Raw genomic sequence first — 19,820 nt, 5'->3', positions numbered from 1 at the left:
TCTCCCGATCTCAGGCTCGGCTACCCTCTCCCCCTCTTCATCATCGCTTTCCCTTTCAATGACTCCTGCTGGAAGCCACCGAATGTTGTTGTGCCCCAACCCCCCCCGAACGCTGGTCCCACCACACTCTCGTTCAACTCCTTCTCGATTCTATCCCCTCTCTCTTTCCCTCTCAATTTTCTTTTTTCCGTTGCTCGATTCCCGCGATGAAAGAGCGATAGAAGAGAGGGAGAGAAAAAAGGGGAGGAGAGGGAGAGTGTGCGAAGCGGAAGGGTGAGCCATCGCTTCGGCGGACGCGAGAGAGACGGCGGCATAAAAGCGCTCCAGCGGCCACCGGCAAAATGCAGACAACAGCGACGAGCATCTCTCGACAAACGCGAGCACAGAGGCGGTGGTAGCGGTGCTTCGCGTTGGGTGTCGTCGTCAGTCCGCACTAGATAGTAGGGAGGAGAGGATTAAACAAGTCGGAGAGGGTCGATCACATCGTTCCTGTGTCGATAATAGCGGGTTGCTGCTGTTGTTGGCCTTGGGATCGGATCTGTCGAGACGAAGGTGACAGATTGTGGACATCGCCGTCAACGGGGGACTTTTGATTCGTCTGCTTCGAGTGCGGGACGGCTGATTGTGTTTCTTCGATCTCACTGCATTATGGTCTCCGTTATCAATCAGGTAAGCTTTGACGTTTTATCCGTCTTATAGAGACTATCTTTCCTTTAGAAAAGAAACAAAATGATGAAGAATAAGATTAAAAATGAGATAAGAAATATTATGCGCCGTCGGATATGATGTTATTTTATGTTAATTGTATCATCACGCACTTAAGATAATGCCGCGTGTGATAGACCTGACGCAGGATCGCTTATGCCAAAGTGGTTGAAGTAGTATTGGGGCTCTGCTCTGCCTCTGAGAATGAATCTGTTGCAATTGTAATGAAACAGAACAACAACAAGACAAAGAAACTGTTAAAGGTGTGAAGAACGTGCAAAAATTATCAATACCACAGGGAGCGCAGGTTGTCTTTGCACAGGTGAGTGCTTAGGCTACAGGAAAGAGAAATCACCGCAGATGTAAATAACGAGGCAGCAACGTTGCCTCTTCGCCAATTAGATGTCAGGTAAGAAAAGTGAAAGCAGACAAATATTTTTTTTTCTTTTCTGTGACTACGAAGCATCGCACTCTCAACATCCTGCGTCGCATTCGTTATAGCGCGTTCCTAAAGCACGCCAATTCGTTATACCCAAAATTATACCGTTATACCGAATTCGTTATACCGTTTTACAAACTGGCCCCACAACATGTCGGGCCAGACAGTAGTACATGTATAAGGTTCGAAAACACACTATACACAACCGGCACGCAGCGAGCGTGACTAAACGAGACAAACTCTCGCGCACCTCACGTCATGCCAAGGTACACCTCTTGCGACAAAGTCGTGTACAAACATACAGGCACGAGCACACAGCCTCGGGCACTCGGCCCGTGGCATGTGTACAGTGCATACCTCGAGGCATTACACTGCACCACGTGGTTGCACGAACGGCCCTCGCATATAAACAAGCCTGCCAAGCGGAACGCGGCGGTGTGTGTGTGTACCTACCTATGACTCGGCTTCATTGACGCGAAACATCGAGCAACCAACTCTCTTCGATCGCGGTCACCGAGCGTACCTGAACGCACGCCAGAAGCACGTATACGCGTCGTCGCGCCGGCCACCGCGGTTACGTTTGACCGCACTTCATTAAAATTCCGCGCGTTTCCCGAGGCTACACACGGCGCGCGGTCAAGTGGACAGCTCAGAGGTGTAGCACGTAGCACCTTACTGACGCGGTTTTCAATTGGAGCAGGTGACACGCAACCGCTCTATGAAGGTGACTCGTCGACAGGCTTTTAGTCACCGCTATATACACCTGAGACGCGTCAAGCGCGCAATCGGAAAACCACGTTTGCAGGACTCCGGAAACCGCTTATCTGACCTTTACGCGCGCACACTCATTACGGAAAGTGTATTGACACTTACGTGTAACGCTTATTTGGCATTGGTCAAACGAACGAGCTTGAAGGGCTTGCAAACACACCGTGGTATACACGTGTTTTCGTTGAGACTGCCCAGAGGTATAGAGACGGGAGCTTGTAATTATGCTTATTGAGGTGTACGAAACTGTAGACTCGTGCGACGGCGCTCGCATCTCCGAGGGCAGGCAGACACGGTGTAGCCTGGGGAGGCATCAGAGCCACAGGCGCCGGAAACTTGATATTTGCATGATTGCGGTAGCGAAGTTCGTCGTCCACGGTTGCGGAAAGGCAATGTCGTAGTCCACTTGGGCGTTAACTCGTCTGTCTGTAAGCATCGCAGGTTAGAAGAAAAAAAAAAGAAAGACATCCGCTCGTCCTTCCCTTTCATTATCGCGTGGTTCAGCGTTCGAAAATGTTACGACTGACACACCAAAGGGCGTTTATCTTTCACGCACCGCTTATCTGGCAAAATACCCTCCTCTTAAAAAAAGCGAAATTAATGATCGATACGTCAATGGGAATACGGCTTTCTTTTCCGTGAGGTTTCCTGAAGTCGCTGTGTTTCCAACCGAGATATCAGCTATCATCTAGATTCTAACTTCGCTACCCTTGGCAATGACCTCGAATTAGATACGGGGAGAACGGCGCCGCCCTAAAAAGAGAGCTTGAAATCAGGGCAATTAGGCCTGAAGAGAGGAAAGCAAGATTCAAAAACATGTAACGGGTAAAAAAGAAGAAAGAAACTGGCTTCGTGCCAAAACTCTTTCTGCAATTATCTTTCCGACCGTATCTAATCGGTAATTACCATCCCGAAAACAAAAGCACGGGAAGTCCTACAGTAAAGTGTCCAGTTCGTGTCAAAAACTCGATTTATAAGCTCGCACGTTTATTTATAACGGTCGGTAAGATCAAGGGGAAATGTTTCGGAGAAAGGGGAATTTCTCGCGTTGCCGCCTTTTAAGCAACAGGTATAGGCTACCGTGAATTAAAGAAAGGGAAAACGTAATTGGGTCGTTAAATAATGCGGGCGCCGCCCAGCACTAGTAGCGTGTGCTTCGCAACCTGTTGTTTGTTGTTGTATGAACAGACGCCCTCACACGCGTCTGTTGGTTTTTTTCTTTTCTTTTCTTTAAGAGTGGAGGTTACACCCACCCAACGTGACAGTTTTATATTGCCTGCTTGGACGTATCAGGAAAAAGCGAGCGCACTTGGGCGGTTTGGAGTACACGATAAAGCATAAATCGAATCGAACATGTATGTCAAACTTAACGGTTAAGTAATCTTTCGCAGAAGCATCACCAAAAATTACTGTTCAACCTTAAACAACCGAGGTTACGAACTTCCGGGCGCCAGAGGTTCATAAGTTGCTCGCATCTTGACTAATGCGTGACTCTAAGAATTATTGAGCTATATGTGCTTGAGGGTGCACGGGTTCTCGGCTTCTCGCAAACACTGCTTCGCATGCTTCGCATTTTGTTATGTTAGAAAAGCTGAGAGTTCAGTGTGAATCAATGTTTTGACCTTCTACTCAACATTGGAGCAGGAAAATAAAAGTAAAGAGAGAGACGCGTTGGTGATTAGGACGAAATTTATTGTACGAATGAACACAAACAGCGAAGATTCTTCAAAATCTCAAATCCAGATTGCTCTTTTGCAACGATTCGGTGAGATCCTCTCGAACATCATACGGACGACAACGGTCGCGGCCAGGGTCCCAATAGAACTTCTTCAGACAAAGGTTTATTGACGAACTTGAACCAACGTTCTACCAGTGATTCTACATGTGGTCCAAGGAGCCATTGATGCCTACTGTGCCATTGATAGGCGACTGACATAGATTCCTCGTCATTTTCGCATAATTTCAGTAAGAAGAGTGCATAAATCTTATGATACTACTGAATACATGGGTGGAATGTTTTGATGGGGGTATATATGGCTCTCTCTATATTTTTTTCAAGGTTGAGATTGTAATTACCAGTCAAGAAAGTCTTCATTTCAGCGCGCAGTGTTCGAAATTTGTTTAGAACGAAATTAAGCAAAATCGACCAGCAAACAAAACGAAACAACATCGCGGTCAAGCTTGAGGGCATAATCCCAGATTCATGCAGAGCTCTAACGGTTTTAAGACGCTTGCCAAAGTCAGACCACACCAAAAGGCTTCGGCTGAAATCTGAGCACAACCTCCACGTACGCCTTGGTCGAGGCGACCTTGCCTCTGCTGCGTCCACAGCTTTTTAATAGTTCCATCGCGTCACAGGAATTCCGCCTCCCAATAATATAATTTGCTTTGTAAGTGCGGCTTGAATCTGGGTAATAGGCAACGTTCATACAAGCCGCGATAAGCTTAACACAAGCTCTTGCTACATACAAAGAAAGCATACGGAGATTCGCTTGGGGTGCTGTGACATTTTGTATACGCGCCTAAACAGCAACAAAATTTAACAACCAGGACCCGTGTTCCCTGAAACATTCTTACGCTATAGAGTGTTCGTAAAAGCACGTGTCATCGAATTGCGACGTTGGACGTGTCGTTAGCGAAGACAGCTGGTGAACAGCTCTAATAAAAAAAAAATGCTTGTGATTTCCGCCGCTCTAGACTAACAAGATTTTAAACCAGCACGTTAAAGCTATTGTAACGTAGGCCAGATTCAGCGCTCGTTCAATTTACTTTTCCTTCAAAGATTGCATGTCCGACAGTTTCGGCAATACTTGGACGCCTTGCTAATAAGTAGACGTGCCATCCAATATAACACAGGTAAAGAAGTTAGTTACTTCTGCTACTTCGTGTGCCAGTATATAGTCAACGGCCTAGAGAAACAGACAGAGCCAGTCATGCCTTTAACGATTAAGCAACGCTCAAAGTTCAGGTCCTTCGGCATGATGAGCACCTTGTCCTGAACGGGTCAACCGGTCGCCGTGCACCGACAGTCGGACACTGACGCGAACGATGCGTCACGAGGCTCACGCTTCAGTTTGCTTAGTTAACGACAAATGGCACACAGGACAGCACTTCGGCAGTGATGTTGATGATCTCTTTCTCTAAGCAGACGGAGGGCCCTGGGGTAACAGGGCCCTCCGGTAACAGTCTTATGGAGGCTGGGTACCGTTATGGCGGACTGAGATGCACTTCGAGCGACCGCTATAGAAAATGTACGTACACTATACGTACACCCCATCATCATACGACAGGTAACGCCGCCGTCCTAATGGTCTGGAACAGGATATATTCGGTTCAGTGACGACGATCATGATGATCGTAAGCGCGGGGACCATCGTATCCCGTTATGGCATACTGCGCAACCAGTTAAAAGAAGCTCCGTGAGCTCGCGTACACCGACCCGACGACAGGTCACGTTGTCTGTAGACATAAACACACACGAGTCGGACGGGAGGAAGCGACACAAGGTACAAGCGCGCCTCTGTCAACACCTGTCACGAAGCAACGACGTACTCCGCGTACAACACACACTAGCGCGGCAGACGGGCAGGAATCGTTAGCTACACAGGGTCGCAAGAACAAGCAAACAAGAAGACCAGTGTATGCAATATAGAATGCGCGGCTATAGGAAGTGACCGTGACACAGCGTACGGAAGGAAGAAGGTAGTCTTACCGCGCACGCCACGTAAACTTGAAACAAAGAAAGAAAAGAAAACAAAACAAGAAAGAAAACTCAGGAAAAGACGACAGCCCTACCGTCTATTCCGCTCCACTGACTCCGTTCACCCTCCTCGCAAAGTTGGTAGGAAAACGTGCGTGTGCGTACGAAAGAGAGCGAGAGAGAAAACACTCCTCTCTCGTGGTTAGTAGGAAGGCGTGCGTCTGTGCACAAGACAAGGGGAGAGACGTAAAGAGAGAGAGAGACAGAGAGAGAGAGAGGTGGCATTGAAAAAAACTAGCGAATGAGTCGTGCTGGAAAGCCCGAGCTACGGGGGGCCCCGGAAAGAAGTCATTCGGGGCCGTTCGCCTACGCTCCTGCTCTCAGCCCCTTTCCCCACTTCCTTCCCACACGCGTCGTTCATCAACCTTTTTCACGCACATTCCGAGCGGCGGCGTAGCAAAAAAAGAGAAAAAAAGAAAGAAAGAAAGAAAGAAAGAAACCACGCGCCGCACCGTCAACGTCGCCATCGTTACATTCGCGTTGCGGGTTCCTTATTACAGTCATCAAAAGTCACGCGTTCCTTCCCAAGCTTCTCCTCGCCTCAGATTCGTGTCCTTGAAGCATCAAAGAAAAAAAAGAAAAGAAAGAAAGTAAACGAAGAAGCGTGAAAGAATAAAACTCGAACGTGCGTAAGACAAACACACCGGCGGCGCCCTTCCGTTTTTCGTACGTACGCTCGCTTCCTTCCTTCCTTCCTCGACTCTTGCGAAACAAGAAGCGAACTTCGCGATCGACTCGACCGGTCCACGACGCGCCCTTTCTTATATGTAATGTACCGTCGCCCCTGCCGTGTGGATCTTCACGCTAGCGTCCACAGTTCTTCAATCGCGTTCGCCACGCGGAAGTGCGCGGTCTGAGCTGTTTCTCTGCGGTTGCTAGCTGTATGCTGGCTCGATTCACCGGCGCCGTGTGATGATTGCGACGAGTCGCTGAGAGTGCTGGCTATCACGCGATTCGCAGTGAAGAAAGAGTTCGCGCGCATGCGGATGAATCGATCCGGGTGAAAACGCGACGCACCGAAAACCACTCGCGCCTATGATCGCCTATAAATAGGCTCATACAATAATGCAGTGGTTCGCGTAGAGTTGAGTCCTGACATGCACGCGCTAACAGTGCAATCCCCGTATGATGTTATAGCCCTTCCTCGCCGGCGCGGATAGGTATAAACGGTTTGAGAATTGCAAAGCCGTTAGAAATATTTCGGAACTCGCATCATTCGCTTATCCATGGGTGTGAGAGTTCGATTGGGAGAGCCCATTATTCGCTGTCACACTTTAGGGGTAGGGCTGGGAATCGCAGATGAAGTGTGTGATCTTTGAAAGAGCAGTATAAGTGTTTTCTTGTACTGGAAGTTGCGATGGAGCAAGGCCAATAATTATATGTGCACGGAAGCACTGTATCATCTGGCGCAACAACCATACTCGTAGCGTTTTCTCCAACACCTCACCTTTAAACATGATGCGCTCCACCCAGTACACGATTGCAGGTGGAGTTCCCAAAATCCAGGGAGCCACTGTGAGCCCAATGAGAATCCAAAGGCAAAGTTATTTAATTCCAGCAGTGGCAACGCGTTTATCGCGACGCCATTACCCCAGGCTATACAGGGCACGGTATTCGAAGCTTTCCCTAGCGATTAAGGGCCATTATAGCTATTATAAATAACTCCTGGAGAGGCTTGGCTGGCGATTGATACGCCTAGCATGCAACTGCAAATCGCAATGATGAGAAATAGAACGGCACGTGGTAGTGCATTCGACATGATACACACAACAAAAAAAAGACACCCAACATAGAAACTATAGTATACAAAAACATACAATTTTATTTTATATACGACTTCCCCTGGGTAGTACGCAGACGACGGTTAGAGGGCAACGTCTCTTAAGTTTGGCCCGAGCAAAGTGACTTGTACCCTCTCAATGATGACGATTAATGCTCTATACAATTACGAATGCCTGAAAAAGAAAAGAAGAAGAAAAAAAAAACTTCCGCGTTGCACTTGAAGCCAACAGGAACATGAATCGCTCTAGAGCCTTGAGGTGGCAAACAATCTAGCGCGCTGAGCGGGCAGGGCGCCGAGACAACGCGTGGTCCCGGAAGACAAACTCAATTCTCGCCGCTGTCCCCTCGCCACGAATGCCGACAGGCACAATCGGACGCGGCTGTTCCGTCCCAGACGCGTCGACCGACCTTCCCTTCCGTCACCCCGAACTTGAACAACGCTTCTCCCGGGAGACGCAGAATGAACTACACACACACACACCAAACCGCGCTGGAAGGGTCAAGTGGCAGGCACAAACGATCGGAAAAGGAAGAAACCGGTCGCACTCGATCGCATGCCCGTGCGTACACACAACGGAACGCCCAGGAACGCCCTCTCTTAATACCCGCGCCGTAGGGCCCGCAGACTGACTCTTCGCTTATCGCATGACGGTTTCGCCTCATGATGGTTTCGCCTCCGAATGCTCGACGACTATACGACGAGGAGACGTGCGCCGCCCGTGAGAACGATCGACGCCCCGTTATTTGCGCTGGAAGGTCGGGTGTATCAAGGGCGTGATAACGAGCGAACGACTCCCGAAGATGCGCGCGTCGTGTCTAGCTCCCTACATGCAACAGCGTAGGCTCGCTAGCCGTGTCTATTACGCCGTGCCCCCCCTCCCCCCTTTTGATCCTATATATAAACCGTCGGCTGGCAGCTGACGTTTCGCATCCGTTTAATTTCGCTACCGCGCTCTCTTTGTAGCGCGCCGGTTTAGTGTACGAGCTGCAGGCGACCTCTCTGGCGACATCTGTCATCGTTAGCGTATACAACCCTCGTGGGAAACCTTGCTGGCTCCTTATTGTCCGGCAATTTAAAACCGGATCGTTACGTGGAGGAACCAGATGTGACTTTCGTTAGCGGATGAGAAATCGAGGACGGAAAAAGTGAGAGAAGGCTTTTGTGTAGACTTATAGATATAGGAGGAAAGCGAATCGATAGGCAGTCGCGCGCTGTATACATGTATACGTATATATATAGGTGACAGAGCGTATGGGCCCACGGCAATTTCGTCGAGTGCCCAGGTGCGTTATATCTATTTGTCACTCCTTGCTATATAGTGAAGTAATCAGAGACCCATATTGTGACGCGAATTTGTTCTGCATGCCCATCGTCCACGGCTCTAGCCATGAATCAGGAACTATACGAAAGCACAGATTGAGAGAGGCTTTAGGAGGTATCCCCTTCCTGATCTACTAAAGCATCGCGGGAGTTGAAAAAAAAAACATTTCTATTTTGAACGATGTTGCGGGGCAGGAGTTTGGAAACCTTTATCAAAAGTACATGCTCGCTGAGCAGGAATAGAAGTTAAAATTGAAACTTTAGCAACGACAAGTCGGTGGCGAAGAGTTGGTTATTGTGAAGCAAAGAGGAAATATAGAGAACGAAGGTTAACGAAACGAAAGTTTGAGAGGTTGGCCTGTAGAGATGATTGTGTGGTATGGAGGACTAGAACAATGTAGGAAGAGGAAAACCAGAGCTAATATCCGGTTATAGTTACACTGCAATGATAAAGTGTATAAGGTGGCATAAACGACGAAAAAAATTATTATGCAACGAGGAAACGGGAAAGAGGGAACTATGCGAAGTCGCACGATACAGCGCGTGTTGAAGCTACAATTTGCAATAAAAGGACAACACTTAAAGCATTCGTTCGAAGAAGGTGATTCCTTGTTTCGAGCTCATACTCCGCGGACGTGACTGTGTATAGGTTTCTTGAAAACTGGGAGAACGAAATGTATCTTCCCTTGTTTCCGCTAACACAGGAATACTTCGTTTTGCCCGAGGCAAGCCAAGAACACGTTCTTAGACTGCGGACCAATACGTTTGTTAACGTAGACACTGTTATGTCAAGGCATGCTGTGACCGGCCGTTCGCGGAATCAGAGATTCAGACTGTGACGCGAATTTGTTCTGCCTGTCACGGCTCTATAGCCAAGAATCACACGTCGCTGATACAGAGCCCTCTATGTCTATCTATGTCTATTGCATAGCATGCAGTGCCTCGCTTAACTGAGCTTCTATTCCTTCGCATCTTTTTTTCTTTCCCCCGCTTTCCAGTTTTTCTTTTCTTTTATTTGTTTGTTTTTACATTCCTTAGTCGCTAGAGGTTATTTTTGATGACTGGGATATCGTGCCATTTCATTCTGCGGCCTCGTCACTTCATAAACAACAACACTTTTAGAGCGAGCACCGCAACTTCGCGCTGTTGCGACACTTTGCGGAGAAGATCAGTATATAGCCCGTTCGGAAGCTGGATCCGAGTTCTGCGTGCAGGGACACGACGCTGCAACAAGGTCATCCACGGCGCCCCGCCCTCGTCGGGTCGGCGGCTTAGATTCCAAACGAGAGCCATGAAACGCATTTCGGCAACCGGGACAGACAAGGGGCGCGATACGGTGAGCCGACGAGCCAGCGTAGTTTTATATATATATATAGGAGTTCCCCTGCGAGGTCGATGTTGTTTATTTCTCGCAAGTGAAGACGGGCGGGGTGTAAGTTGGGGGAGGGCGTTAAAGTGCGGAAAGGACAGCGTGACAGCGGCGTCTCAAGTTGCTACCCTTCGGCAGCTCGCGTGCACTATTTGTGAGTGCCATCTTTCTCGCGCGCGGTGTCGATCAGAGATCCGGCCGCCGCGCGCTAAGGTTTCTTCCGCTGACCCGGTTCGTCGCCGGCAGAAAAGGACGACACGCCCGTGGCTCTAAAGTCCTTAAGGAGAACGAATGAGGCTATGGCTCTTAAAGCCGCGAGGAGGCTATAAAGAAGCAAAAAAAAAAAAAAGTTACCAACGAAACGAGCTCGGTGGCCCTCACGCAACGTCCAAAGTCAAGCGTCAAACGCTGAGAGAGGGGGGGGGGGGAAGAAGATGCGACTCTGGGGGAGGGAAGGGCCGACGCAACTACGAGTTCGGGGGAGAACCGGAGAAGCGGCACTCGCAAAGGGAAGGGACAAATACCCGAGACTCGGAAGACTGCCGACGTCGTGTAGACGTCGACCAGCCGAACAACGGTCCTACTCTGTCCCCGAGCCCAGAAGTCGCGTGCTGAAGGTGCGCGCCCCTTTACGCCGACGGAGGTGTCTTATACAATGGATGCACGCGGACTTGGGTTCGTGCGTGTTTGTGCGGCTCCCTGTTCGCCGTGGAAAGCCGGGCATTGTTAAGAAACGCCCCATTGAAACGTCGCGCCTGCAGCGTCCGTTGCGTGGAATATAAAGCCCGTGATATTACGCAAAACCGCAGCCGCGGTGCGCCGACCGCGTCCGGTGACCTTGTACACCCACGTGAGTCATGATCGTCTATTGTTTTTTTCAACGCTTTGATAATCGACCGCATCAATAGTTTCCCGAGATATTTTGCCAAATTACGTGCCCTGTTTGACATCTGTGTTGAGAACGAAGTGCTACAGAGGTGCGATCCAGGTAGTGCGTCAAGACGAGTGCAGATTAAAAAAAAAAAAAGGGGGGGGGGGGGGAGACAACGCGATCACTGACTATAGCAACATTGGCGGCAGTAACAGCAATGACGACCGTAACAACAGCAAGGCTATACATTGCCTTGCTGCTATAAAGTTACTGTTGCTATTCAACCCTCGTGTTTTCTGCTTTTCTGTGTGTCCTCTTCGTGCTGCAATGTCATCGCATCTCAAAGGCCATGTAACACCAACTAGACCAACATCGCGCATTGCCGCAGTATATGCAGGTGCTATTTGGTAACCGTGTTTCGCCGTGCTATTTATACGGGTCGTACCACCGCGTTATTGGAACATTGGCACCACTAGTAAAGTTTCGCTACTAGAAGTGATTGCTATAAGTACAGCCTTGCTTCCGACTTAGGCTGGTTCTTTGCTAGGTAATGTTCGTTAAAGTGTACCTTCCCTTTAAATATAATCTTCATAAACCGAAAACAAAATGTAATCGCGACTAGTTTCTAGCGGTCAGTGCTTCTCATCCAAATTTTTTGCCAGATCTCGCACCGCCAATGCGTGGGGAGGAGTGACGATGAGGTGAGGCTGACAGAATGGTCAAATTAAGGTGATGATACGGGAAAGGTTGGGGGACAAACACGTTTTTTAAACTCCGCGCTTAGCGATTGTTTAATAACTTGGTACGTGAGATCGTGACAATAAGCAATGAGAACCGCTTCTGTGTGAAAAAAGATAAGGAACGAAATAAGGGTTTGCTACAGTACAACAGGCAGCTAAGTCCATTGCTGCGCGAAAGCCGACTGGAAATAGAACGGTTTATTTGAAGTGACAAAGAATGGGAGCATGCAACGTGACAGATTACTTGTTACTTAATCAATTGGGATAGAAAAAATTTTTGTGTCGGTTACACAAAGACAAAAGTGGTAAAACTGAGAAGCCACACATACAAACGTCTCTATAGGGGAGAAAAACACAAAATAAATAAGTAAAAGGCTTATAGATTATATTACATATATATATATATATATATATATATATATATATATATATATATATATATATATTGGCCCACATGGAATCAGCTGCGCTCACAACACCTGCAGATCGGTGAAGTTGCTCTACGCCGTTATTCACATTCTTGTGCGCCTATATCCGACTAGTTACGATGTAACCTTCGGTTTCGACAAAACATACCAAAACGTCATAAACGCTGCGCTGTAACTTGTATTCAAAAGCTATTACCGCCAAACGTAAGAGCATGCACTATCATAAAAAAAAATTACCTGCAGTTGAAGGGTATAGCTTCCCATCCTTGCTCGGGCTTCTTGACCTGTCTTTTACGTTAAGACAAGCCTGTTTGGTTCATGTCGCCGCACCAGCACATGGGCCTGACTTATCGCACGAAGTCCACATTTTATATTTAAGTAAAAAAAAATTGTTATTGTCGCAGTCCTTTATTTGCCTGCATTGTCTGTCGGCTTCCACCCTGTTGTTGCTAACATAAAATCTAGGCCCTAGGTTCCTGTTTTCTTATCGCTCCCATAGAACAGCCCGAGAACAAAGCTACCTCAAAAGCCTTGCCTCAAAACGCAGGTTCTTTGAACCAGCCGCCAAGAACAGCGAGATCCAACTTGAATCATTATAAAACAATTCTATACTATCATTCAAGGTCTGTAGGCCAACGTTTCGTCATGACGACGTGTTTTCATATACGACAACGCGTTTCACGCTGAAAACACACGTGTCGGGACCACGTGTTCTCCCTTCGAGCGCCAGTTTCCCGAGCGCGCAACACTGATGCAATCCGAAGACGCAGGTGCGTCGTTAACAATGATCAGAAATAAGATCAATTTTGTTTCCTCGATCAAAAACACACCTTCCTTATACCTTCGGCGAACACGGCAGGAATGGACTTGTCATGCTTCACCACAGATGGCGGCACGGCAGCTCCCAGTGCGCGCTGACAAATTAGCAGAACGCACATCCGCCACTCGCCCCTCCACTTCCGAAATGTGTGCTCTCACGCCAACCCCCCCTCACCCTAATCTGTTCTAGGGCGCCACGCCTTCGCACCTCTGACGCCCAAATCGGCAGTTTCGTGGAAATCACCCGCGCACTTCGCAACCGCCATGTATAGCTAAGCGCCGTGCTTCGCCCAAAGCTTCAAGCGAGGATCAAAGGCAGCCGCGCATGTGTGGGCGGGGGAACGAAATGTTGGGAGCCGTATTTCATATTCGAGGCACGCGAACAGCAGTCTATAGCCTGCGTAAGCTTACGTTGCGTACCTACGCGTGGCATCCACCTCACTTACACACACACACGCAGACACACCAGCGAACGCGAAATTTTGCTCGCTGCGAGCTGGCTTCACTGTCCGACTGACCGACGCGTGCTTGAAAGTCCAGCGACTGCGACAGGCAGTGGCCTCACCGAAGCTTATACGTATAACGTCGAAAAGCTTCAGACCGCGCCGAGACGACCGGGGACGAAATTAAAAATAAATCAGAAAAAAAATAGAAATCCAATAGTACAGCACAAAATTCATGGGTTTCATTATAGATACGATATCAGAGCATAAGTTTAGTTGGAGGTTCAGTTACTGAAGTGTCTGGAATAATTAGAATTAATTAGAAATAGCTGATTGCCGCACACCAAAGCACAGAACACCAACGCCGAGGTGCGAGTGCCACTAAGTGACACTTAAGTCAAAGGTTACGGTCGCCTACCGTTTTTGTTTCGTTATTTTTTCTTTTAGTTAGCGCGGAACAACATTTCCGCAAAGAAGCAAATGGGAATACTTATTACAATTTTCAAGGCGAGTATTGACATCCGCAGATAATATTCCGAGAAAGCAGCTAGAAAAACAGACTGCCGCAACTCTCTGTGCCGTTGCTTGAAGTTATGCTGCAGGTACACAACAGTTACGTTTCTTTACCTATTTTGAATAGTAATTTTATGAGTGTTATTGGCATCCCCTTTCGAGACAGGGCGGTGACAAATCGTCACCCAGCCTGCTTGAGATAATCGGGTATCACATACATATATCGCAGCCTAGCTGTTTGACTATCTCTCCTTGATCTTGTCTCTCTTCATCAAAACCCCCCACCTCTATATCAAACAGTTACCTATGCCTGTAACTACCCCGGCAGTATCTCTCACCTACTTTTCTTTTTCTCTTTAATACACTCTAAGAAAAATGCCGGGGAAAACGGGAGTAACTGGACATTTAGTCTTAAAAAGGGCGCTTTCCTCCCTCAAGGGACTAATTGCAGGAGTGTGCGCGCCGTGTATAAGCGTATAAATGGCTAATTTCGTTAATTCCATATTTGAGTAGCATCGGAAAGAATGACGATTACTCCCTTGACGATCATCTGAAAAGAGCAACTGGTAGTCCTTGAAGGAGTAACCGCATGGGGAGTAACAGTTCGTCCCCTCTCTGTTACAACCCAAAAGGACGAATGGTCGTGGCAGGTCAATTACTCACCAAAAGGAGCAACCTCGATGCCCCATTACGTGTCAAATTGAAGAGACGCTCCCTCGAACGATCAATAATTCTTTTGAACCAGGGAACATCAGCGCGGCACCAATTAACGCGTCCGCAGACAAAGCAATCCGCGCACCACCGCAAGCACCGCAGGCGCAGAATCGGTCAGTGCACCTCCGCGGACAAGAGTGTTGCCCCCGTCCGAGTGTGCGCACCCTTTTAGCACCCGTCCTCTGACCTCGGTGTGACCGCTGTCATCCACTCCCATAACTCACGCAGCGTGACGCCACAGCTCTTCTTGCTCGTCCGCAATATGGCGTCGGGGGCACAACTGCTTCGAGGGTTTTTGCTGGGACGCCAAAAGCAGCAGTAGGATGGATGGATGGATGAACGTTTATTGAATTCAATAATATCAATAGGTACATACATGCACATTGGGGCGCGGTCGCAGGGTCTCCAACTCTTGGAGGCATACCTCAATGCAGTATAGGCCAGAATAGGTGGAGCTGTTAGACCGCTTTTAAGACATTTCCAGCGCTTAGGTGACAGAAAGAAATAAATATAAAGAACACGGAAAAAAGAGGCGATGGGATAAGAAAAATGATTTCTGTACATGTCTTTTCTGTCCTTCCTGTCTTGTCACCTTTACCGTATCCTTCTAAGGCAACATTTCTTTATTTATGTTTGCTTTGTTTTGTTCCCTAAGCGCTGGTAATGTCCCAGATGTCCAGAGCCGATATATATACACTTTCCAAAACCTCTAAGACGAAGACGAGACACCTGAAAACCTACAGGACAAAAGCGCGTGTTTTCAACTTTGTAGCAGTAATGCATTAGAGCAATAGTACTTAAGTAATGTATACAGCGTTCCTCACTCGGACTCCACGGCGTTCACACTTGCCGTCCTAAACGCACGATCACCATAAGTGTTGCCTCTTTCAACTGGAGGAAACAACTTCTGCGATGACCCCTGCTCCTACGTAACAGCGCGTCATTGTAAACTGCAATGACGCACTGTTGCGTATAGGGGCAGGATTTATCGCAGAAGTTGTTTCTTGCAACTCTATACGCTCATTGATAAAAAATATATATACAAAAATTAGCATTTCCTACACTGAAGCTAAACAATAGAAATGCAACAAACTAAAATACGTTATAATGGCAACAATTATTGCTGTAATTGTTGAATGGGTCGACGCCGCGCACAAAGGAGGAAAGTAAATTTCCGCTTCATAACAGCACTGTGCATATTAAAGTGAGGTCAGTATATAGGTGGTGTTATAACTCCTTGGCAAAACAATAATTACAGTGCTATGGCTTGGAAGTTAATGACGACAGCACGGCGGTGAGATAATTCTTGATAACGACGAGGAGAAAAAAGACGAGCTGAAGGTCAGTGGCCCTCCTCGAAAGTTCAAAGCCATCACACATAATAAATACGCCGAAGAACTGGACTTTTCCGCGTGCGTGCTTCTTTTGGCTCCTGCCGGATTAACACCGCGTCTTAAACAACACATTTGAATAGCGCCGAAAAGAGAGAGAGAGAAAAAAAACAAGAACAAAAAAAAAGAAAACTATATTATCTCCTGACGGCCAACTACTAACTAGCCCCGTCACGGGGCTTAGGGTCGTTGACACCACAACCAAAGAGACACATAAAAATATTAAATTAAAGAAATATAGGGAAAAAATAAGAAAAGAAACAATTTTGACCATACATCGGCGCGAGACCGGCCTGAAATTATTCATCACGTAAACGGGCGACGGCCATTCATTGACGCGAGACGAAGAGGCCGACGACAAATCTCCGAACACCGCCCCAACCTTCATAGGGCCCTCCCCGGATCTCGGGAGCCCTTTAACCCTTCCGGGAGCAGACGCCGCGGCACTTATCACGAACGCCGGAATTACGTATGCCGCCCCCTTCGCGATTGCCAAGTATATAGGAAGAGTAATTTATAAGCACCGCCGGCATTAACCGCGCGCTGCGCAGTTAATGACCTCGGAATAGTTCGCAACGTCGGCTTCCGTGGCGTTATCGCTGCAATGTTAGCGCATCGCGCTACTTTGCATGACGCGCGCACGAACGCTTTCTGGAAAAAAAAGAAAAAAAGGTTAGTGCTGCGTATACAGAAAGGGAAGACGCCACCTGGGCGTGGTGCGAGAAGACGCAAGCCTCGCGTGTATAAAGAAGGCTCGCTTTTGAACCGAAGCATGGTGAGCGCGTGCAAAGAGAAAGTTTTTGCGTGCGGGGCCCATATAAAGTCTGAGCACCCACCAGAACCGTGCAGGGCTTTTCCAAGCTCAGAGGAAGAGAAAGAAGTGCTCAGGGCTCACCGGTGCTCTGGGCCTCTCGCTATTATGCAGTCTTTTACGGTTCTGCCAGTTTCGTCAACGTATTCTCATCAAGAATGAGCAGGAAAACGCTCGCACGACCACCTGAACAAGGTCAGCCGTCTACTTCATCGCTCATGTTTAGGCAACGTGACTTTGGCAGCTCGGACCAGCTCCATTCCCGGGAGAGCTCAACGCCCGAAGCCATGGACTCCGACAACGAATACACCGTGGTCATGGGCCGTCGTATGAAGAAGAGGATGCGCCAGATGTCAAGTGAGCAGACTTCATCTAACGAGTAGGAGCAGCAGTCTTTCATGGTCTCTTACGTGCCGCTTACGGCGTCACACAACCTGAACTCCTTAAGTAGGCAGTTTTTATATGAATATTTTGAAAGTGTGGCCCCTGGTCAAGTCAACGAAATCCGGATCAACTCTCGAAAAAACATCCTGACGGTAGATGCCAAGAGTTCAACTATAATAGAGAAGTTAAAGACTATTCCAACATTAAGCGAAATTCCCGTCCGTTCCTTTTTTACTTACGGGAAGGAGTCCACGACTGGTGTAATTTCTGATATCGACCTTGACATCAAGAATGTTGACCTCAGGAAATTACTGAGTTCATCGGTGCAGATTCTTGAGATTCACCGCTTGGGGAACTCCCGGTGCATCAAACTAGTATTTGCTTCGTCAACTTTGCCAATGACTGTCAAAGTGGGGTACGTGATACACCACGTCCGACCATTCGTCCCGAGGCCTCTGCAGTGTCGGAAATGTCTCAAGATTGGTCACGTAAGCGCTGTGTGCAGAAATCAAGTGACCTGCCAGCGTTGCGGTGGGCAACATAATACCGCCGACTGTGATGCACCTTCATTGAAATGTCCCAACTGTCCTGGCTCTCACGAAGCAACGTCGAAGGATTGCCCGAAGATGCAGCAGGAAGTTCGTATTCTCCGGAAAATGGCAAAAAACAAGTCTTCCCATAGACAGGCTGCTCAATCTGTTCGCCGAGACAGACAACGCTCGCATAAGAAGCGCCATCCAATGACTTCAGGAGAACTGGATTGTGGGCCGCAGGGGCCTCGACAACCTCTGCCTTTGCCGGCATCGAGGACGGTAACCGCACCTACAGCAAATTCAGGATCTCCGAGAGCACAGGGCGCACATTCGTCGCCCCTGGGTGGCACAGACACGGAGTGGCCTTCGCTACCCAGTAGATCCACGCCCACGATACCATGCCGTAGTGTTCCTCTACGTCAAGAAGTGGATTATAGGGCTAGTAAAGCCGATAACCCTATAGGCAAGCAAGGAGCTGAAAATAATGACCAAGAAAGCGTTGAAAAAATGCTGAAATGCCTGCTAGAATCAATGCGCGTGATTCTCTGTGGTCTCCAGACTCCGGCCGCTAAAAGCGCCGTGCATGTCCTCGCCGTACTGGAGCAGCTGATCGCTGCTCTTTACATAATTTAATTACCTTGCTTGGCACCTGTGGTGCTCACGCAGGAGAAGCCCATACACAAGCTTCTTCGCGGCGAGTTTTTGTGAACTTTCAATTGTATTCGTGACTCCGTCCATGCTCTGGAAGGTAGATGACACGTTTGAAGGACCTTTTTGGACTTTGTTGATAGCCATGAGGATGCTGAACTTGCCTTTACCGTTGTACATCCTTCTTCTATGTCATCATCACCCCTCATCCAGCCTTTATGTCCCCGTTCCCCCCTCCCCCTGTGCAGAGTAGCAGGCTAGAGCATGCTAGCTCAGGCCGACCTCTCTGCCTTCCTTCAAATAAATTATCTCTCTCTCAGAGCTGTAATCAGCCAATCAGAGGAGGGGCGCGTGATCCTAGTTGAAGCTGTTATAGAAACGTCTGCGGAATGCACGCATCCGCGGCGTCGTCTGGATCAGGACGTCTGGATGAGGACGTCGTCTTCTTAGCAGACGACGCTTAGAAAAAAAATCGAGCGTGTCACATAACTTCGCATCGCATTTCGTAGAGGGAAATTCTCATTTGCAGCGTAGATCGTTGGCTGTGGGCAGTTTTTTTTTTTTTTGTAGCTATTCTTTTAATTTTTTTCGTTATTCTTGCCTTTCGTCATTGGCTCGCCTTAAGTCCCGTCCCTGATATAGCCCGGATATCGGAATCGGCGGAACGAATGATAACAAAATGAGCAATGCCAGAAAGAAAACGCTATTCTCAGAACATACGGCTCCGTATCACCTAAAAATGCTGATTCAACGCACGTGTTGAAATTTATGTAAAGCCAAGCTTTAGCGAAGTGGGGTAATTAAATGCGCTGTAGATTAGTGTTACGCGTACAATTGTGTTTATTTTCCTCCTATGCAGCGTGTAACTTCATTCAATGTTTATGTTTGTTGCTGATAAATAACGTGATAAATAAGGGCCCGAATAAACATGGCTTTAGTTCCTAAAAACTGCTAGTCAATGGCTGAATACCTTCGCTGATATGTTCACTATTAGGATTCGTAGGCCCCTGTTATCCCAACTCGTGAGAGTAAAATCACAACTCTGTTGTCATTTCACCCTCACGATTCGGACGATATATAGCGGCAGTCCTGTGCCTATATTGTGCCATAAAATGTCAAGAGCGGGCGCAGTGCAAGCGTGTAAGAAAAAAAATAAGAAAAAAAAAGCTCGATATTGATTTCTACAGAGCTCAGGCTGCGTGGTCACCACCCGAGAAAACGAACGCCTCGCAACTTGCACAATCCTGCACAGAGAGAGAAGAGAGAGAGAAAAGTCTTAAGGGAAAGGCAGGGAGGTTAACCAGGCTGAGCCCGGTAGGCTACCCTGCACTGGGGAAGGGGGAGAAGGGATTGAAAGAGGAGAATGCACAGATTTACATAC

The 19,820-nt window shown here is 48.0% G+C and overlaps 1 protein-coding gene across 1 annotated transcript in view; it reads left to right on the top strand.

Annotated features, from left to right (window-relative positions):
- Positions 1-339: 339 nt before the first annotated feature.
- The window catches only part of LOC119458089 (uncharacterized), a 37,804-nt gene continuing 18,323 nt past the window's right edge, over positions 340-19,820 (top strand). The window contains exon 1 of the mRNA XM_037719904.2: positions 340-669. Coding sequence (XP_037575832.1) covers positions 649-669 — 21 coding nt within the window. The 5' untranslated portion in view covers positions 340-648. The remainder of the gene's footprint in view (positions 670-19,820) is intronic.

This window comes from Dermacentor silvarum, chromosome 7 (assembly GCF_013339745.2).
Source record: "Dermacentor silvarum isolate Dsil-2018 chromosome 7, BIME_Dsil_1.4, whole genome shotgun sequence".
In the NCBI taxonomy this organism is placed as follows: Eukaryota; Metazoa; Arthropoda; class Arachnida; order Ixodida; family Ixodidae; genus Dermacentor; species Dermacentor silvarum.
The sequence above is the reverse complement of the archived record's forward strand: the minus strand, read 5'-3'. Positions and strand labels throughout refer to the sequence as shown.